Below are 5700 nucleotides of genomic sequence, written 5' to 3'. Positions count from 1 at the left end.
GCTAATGCTTACTATCAAAAGCATGTCTCACTCTCAATCCTTTTTAAAAAGCTTTGAAAACATTTCAGCATTAGCTGTACAATTTCAAGAGCTACAGCAAGTGGCCAAAAGCTTATCCTTTTTTTTTTTTTTCTCTTTTATTAAAAAAAAACTAATAAATTTTAGTTTTGGTTAAAAGCCAAAAGCTTATCATGGGCCCATCTTGTTATTGGATATATCTCCTGAATATAGGACCCACCTAGAAAACACAACCACATAAGCTAGAGTTGCCACGTGGTCTCCTTAAAAAATAGTGCTTCCTTTTCATTAATTTATTTATGTGAAAGTGAATTACTAAATCCTGAGTGATGTTACACTTACACATACTCCAATCTTAGTCCCACGCTATAAATAGCAGTCTGACACTGGCCTTGTTATCCATAAACCAAGCCAAGCCTCTCAAGAAGCCCTGTCTTTCAAGATTCCATGGCTGAATTCACAGTAGATTTGCAGATCTTTAGAGTCTCATTTCCTGTGTCAGATATTGATCCAAACATGGAGATAGCAAACCAATATGCAGGACTAAACCCAAGTGTGCTGACCACTTCAGACATGGATTTCCAGTGCTTAATGCCTTTCTCCAGTGATAATTTCTTTAACAATCATCAAGCACTAGAATTCACTGGAACCTTGGTTGAAAATTTTCCTTGGACTCTCCATCAGTTGAATCAGAATGTGGTGCCTATTGCTCAGCCTATGAATGTTTCAGCTGGAAATGAACTCCATGACAGTAAGAAGAGAAAAGCAATGGACAAGCCAGAGAGCAGCTCTGGCACCTCAAGTCCCCAAGTTTCTGAATCTGGAATCAAGAGGAAAAACGTAATGATTTATTATGTTTTAACTTGTTATATTGTTCCACTTGAAGGAACTTATATAATCTGTACTTTAGAATTGAATTTGGCTTCACGGTTATTTGGTTTTGTTTGTTTTCAGAGTTCAGGAAGAGGGAAGAGAGTGAAAAGCAACGAGAAGGAAGAAGAGAAACCAAAAGAAGTTGTTCATGTTAGAGCTAGAAGAGGCCAAGCTACTGATAGTCACAGCTTAGCAGAAAGGGTAAATATAAAGACGTTCTTGTCATAACAAAATAAAGTATTTTATATCTCTTTTCTTAGGTACTTGTTGAAGTTAATTATGAAATTGATGAATCTATTATTTTCAATCAGGTTAGAAGGGGAAAGATCAATGAAAGACTCAGATGCTTGCAAGACATTGTCCCTAGATGCTATAAGGTACAGAAAGAATTTCATTAAAACGAAAACTAATGAATAAGAAGAATTAGAATAATTACAAGTTGTTTTTGAGTAAAAAATGAAAAATGACTTATATCTTAAACTGCATTATGGAATTACAGAGCATGGGAATGGCAGTGATGCTGGATGAAATAATTAATTATGTTCAGTCCTTACAAAATCAGGTCGAGGTGAGAAATCTATTTACAAGCACATTATTGACACAACCAACATTCCTATGTTGGGTTGTAGAAGTTACAAGAAGATATTAACATAAAACTAACATGTGTTTTTCTTTGAATTTGAGTGCAGTTCCTATCCATGAAGCTTACTGCAGCAAGTTCATTTTATAACTTCAACTCAGACACAAATACTTTAGAAACAATGCAGGTAAATAGAAAATTTGACTGCTTCATCCACTTGAAATGTGCAAAGCTTAACTGCATGTATATGTTGCATACTATTGACATGTGATGTGGAATATTCTAATGTGCAGAGAGCCAAGGCATATGAGGCAAAAGAGTTGGAGAGACTAATGAAAGAAGGGTATGGAGGAGTCACTTGCTTCCACTCAACCTGGTCTCTTTGACTTCTCTTTTGGAAGTCACTCACTACAATACAACATGAAGAAGCTTCGGTTCACAATATTTCCAATTTGAAAAAAGTTATATATTTGTCACTACTTCATGCTATACAAGCACAAGTGGATATTCATACCTGTACAAGTCCTGACAAGTTCCAAAATTCAATTGAGATAAATAAAAAAAAAAGGCTTATAACTTTTATTTCACTCCCAAGTATTGTTGAACTTTCTTTGCTTTTAGATCTTTGTACTTAAATATGATTGCTGATCTAACAGTGTTTATGTCTGCAAGAATGCTTATAATCCAAAGCACCATTTAGACATAAACAAACATGATTGGACTTTGAATGTGATGTGTTTAATTCGTGTTCATGAGCACTAGTTTCTGATTGCTCCATATCCAAAATGAACTAAGACCATGAGACACTGAAGGTGCTTTAGACTTCAGTTATATTGCCGACATGAGCTTTGAGCCTGACATGCATGTATTTGAGCTTGATAGGACTAATTTAGAAGATGCTTCGTACAAGGAACATCTTTCAAACAAATATTATGCAGTCCTTTCCCCACTGCTTAAGTTTTATTTCAAGGATTCTTCTTGGGTTTAAGTTTAGTTCATTGTTTTTGGTTTCTATCATATATTCTACGTAAAAAGAAAGTAATGATCTGTCTGACATTTTGAACTTCTTAGTGACATTCCGGATTGCTTATAATCCCTTATTGGGCGAGTGAATTATGATAGTGTCAAGTTCACATTACTTACCATCAAGGGTGCTGGCTCAATGGCTCTTGGGTTACTCTCATGTAGTTTGGCAAGTGGGATAAGACACAAAATTCTCGTCTTATTATTACAAATTTTTCAAATTCCCACACAAAATATCATAAACAATGCAATTTCAAATCTCAATTCAACTTTTTCAAATCTCAAAACAATAATAATATTAAAAAATAATATTTTAAACTTTTATCTAAAACCAAAAATCTTAAGTCTTAGGTTCAAATTCGAATATTGATTTGCTTTAGACTATTAATATTAGTCACCTAAGGATTTATTGAATGGATGTTGCTACTATGCCGCCCACGTTTGACCATTGGAGGTGCCCCTAGTACAAATTGCACTTTTTTTTTTTTTTTTTGCTTTTTTTTTCAAATATTTTAAAAAAAAAAACCAATATACCAATAATCACTTCCTTAACCATTAAGTAAAAAAATTAAAAATAAAATAAAATACATGAGTGGTCAAATTGAGGGGGTAAACTCAGGCGACATAGTATCATTTTCCTTATTGAATTCCTTAATAAGGCTAGGGTCTAGGCTTAAACTCAAACTTGACTTGGGGGAGCACTTGCGACTTTCTGCAATCTAATCCCCTTCTATCCGGCTCTCAACGAATAGGGTGCTACTATGGTCATACCCAGACGAAGAGGTCGTCTCCGATTTCCCCCTCTTACCCTTTTTACCCATTAAAAAAGTTCCACATTAGCTCTTTATTAGGTGGAACTAGACTTTATAAATAATTCCAATGATATTCAATTATAACCTCGATTAATCTTTTGGAGTTCTAAGTTCACATGACAACTGCAAATGTGGCTAAGGTTTCTTTGGGGTTCTCAAACTATGCACAGTGCATTCATTCTCTTTGATTTGTGTTGGGAATAATGGAAACTTCAAAGAATGGATTTCATTTCATATCATTTACTTCATCAATTTAGGACGGGTTACATTCCAAGCTACAAATCATCTTTCTTGTTCTTATCTATGCATCCTTGTAATTGAATAAGGTACATAAACTTTCACTTCTCCTTGAACCAAATCTAGAGTTCAACATTTCAAATTAATTGGGATGGGCGCAAATTCCAATTGGTACCTACCAAAGATACCATCACAATCTACTGCCATCACAAGTTGCTTAGTATCCCATGTCGTGTCGGGCCTATAGCAGCAAAATTATTGGCAACAACTAGTATAAACAACCCCTTTTGTCTGCAAAATTAGGAAACTGCTAATCTAATTTGGAACCAAAATGAGCATGACCCATGAGACTCATAGGCCCGGATAGTAAGAAACTAGCTAAAAGACTTGAGGGGCAACAAGTTTTTGCAATATGACAAGACACTTGGCGAATCCTATTGAACAAAAAGCATATGGATCCCACAAAATAGATGAATGCACAAAATCTAAAGGATGTTGCCTATGCATGAAGTTGAATGATTGGTGGGAAGAAATTTTAAGTTATTGTTTTTTTTTTTTCTTTGAAAGGGGGGAAAGAGAGGATAGATGCATTGCATCATTGAGAATTGGGGGAGGCAGAGGAAGACAGCCGGAATGTGGGCTCTCCAACTCCTCTAAATGATAAGAGTTTCTTGTGCCTTCAAAGTCACTTTTGTTTCTCCTCTCCTCCCCCCTCGATCTTTCTTCTTTGACCCCCCTTTTGACCAAGTCCTTGCCTATCTCTTGGAGCATGCATGAACTGGGAAGTGGGGAAAGAACTCCATGGGTCCCAAAGGAAGTAAATGGAGCGTCTCATATTCCCAATTTAGATTGAGGGTCACATATTAGTTGGAGCTTGGAGGGATGGACTAGTGACCAATATGGGCAAGTTCAAGGATCCTAGTACATGCAGTGGCCTCATAATCAAACTTAAGAAGCGAAAGGGTTGTTAGCTGGTCACAAATCTTAAAGGAAAATCTTCAACTATGCATGTATGCCATAGATTACAAAAACGAACACTAAGCTTTTTTTTTTTTTTTTTTTTTTACCTTTAAAAAATCTATTTGCAGGTCAGTTTATTCTCAAACCAAACGCACTACTGACGCAGACAGTACGTCTTATAACAGTGGTGGCTCTACACGCCGACTTGGAAATAGATTTTTTTTATTTTCTATTTTCTTGTTGATTCAGTGAAAACCATGCTCAACTCATGAGTACTTTACAACCCGACCTGATTTGGACAAAACCTCAATTTTTTTCCTTGATGAAACGTAGCGCAGCTCAAGAAAAGCAAAGCACCACATTCCAAATTAAAAGGCTCACTCAGTCGAAATTAGGTAGACTATTGCTTCATGCAGTTGTGGCAAAGACTAAAGCTGAATAGATCTTAACTTTTCACAAAATAAATTATGAACCTGAATGGGCCAAGTGAACTGAACACAAATTCCACTCCTTTTTGTTTTTGTCTTTATTTGGTCACAGCAAACTTTTTTGGGTTGACATGCTGAGTTCCTGTTAATATGAAAAACTATATGGAAAGGAGTGGGGAGGACTCAGGGTAGGCGTACCTGAGGTGGCAATGCTCAGTGAGCAACACAAAACCAGTTGAGTAATTTAAGGAGGTCTAGTTGGAGGACCAATCATTTTATATACGAGGTTTGCTATTTCTTGGAAGATTTATCATCGGTTGATTGGGATTAAACAACAAACATGTCTTATGCAACATGTGGAAGTCACACAAGCAAGTCATCATGTCATGATTGACCAGTTTCAATATTTAATCTAATCTCAGAAGATTGGGGTAAAAATGGAGGTTCAATCCCATGATGTGAGGAGAATTATGTCATTTATACTTTGAATCAATTTTGGTCCATTTTGTGGGCAAAGAATAAAGTTGAGAAATGTGCACACCACTTTCAAACTACATATCATTTGTTTTGTAATGGGTATCTAAATTCCAAACTACAATTTTTAAGAAATTCCACCCTTAAACTACCATTTATTGTCAAATTTCACCATATATGATTTTGGCTTTAACTTGGATAAAAACAAATGGTGCATGGAGCATAAACATATCATATTTAATTAAAAACGATGAAAATGATGTTTCGGATCACCATGACTTGATCTGGCTGGATG

The 5700-nt window shown here is 35.7% G+C and overlaps 1 protein-coding gene across 1 annotated transcript; it reads left to right on the top strand.

Moving 5' to 3' along the window:
- The first annotated feature begins 465 nt into the window (after positions 1–465).
- LOC108998289 (transcription factor BEE 3-like) lies at positions 466–1857 on the top strand. Its single transcript, XM_018974810.2, has 6 exons — positions 466–858; positions 973–1092; positions 1203–1268; positions 1391–1459; positions 1581–1658; positions 1765–1857. The coding sequence occupies exons 1-6, from the start codon at positions 466–468 to the stop codon at positions 1855–1857; spliced, it is 819 nt and encodes a 272-aa protein (XP_018830355.1).
- Positions 1858–5700: the final 3843 nt, after the last annotated feature.

The sequence above is a fragment of the Juglans regia genome, unplaced genomic scaffold (assembly GCF_001411555.2).
Source record: "Juglans regia cultivar Chandler unplaced genomic scaffold, Walnut 2.0 Scaffold_24022, whole genome shotgun sequence".
Taxonomy (NCBI): domain Eukaryota; kingdom Viridiplantae; phylum Streptophyta; class Magnoliopsida; order Fagales; family Juglandaceae; genus Juglans; species Juglans regia.
This window is presented reverse-complemented; position numbering and strand designations above follow the sequence as displayed.

Bases quoted from the DNA above. Each gene is read 5' to 3' on its own strand.
- LOC108998289 (XM_018974810.2), top strand. From the start codon at position 466: ATGGCTGAATTCACAGTAGATTTGCAGATCTTTAGAGTCTCATTTCCT. The intron at 859-972 runs GTAATGATTTAT...GTTTGTTTTCAG, and splicing joins CTGGAATCAAGAGGAAAAAC to AGTTCAGGAAGAGGGAAGAG. The intron at 1,460-1,580 runs GTGAGAAATCTA...ATTTGAGTGCAG, and splicing joins CCTTACAAAATCAGGTCGAG to TTCCTATCCATGAAGCTTAC.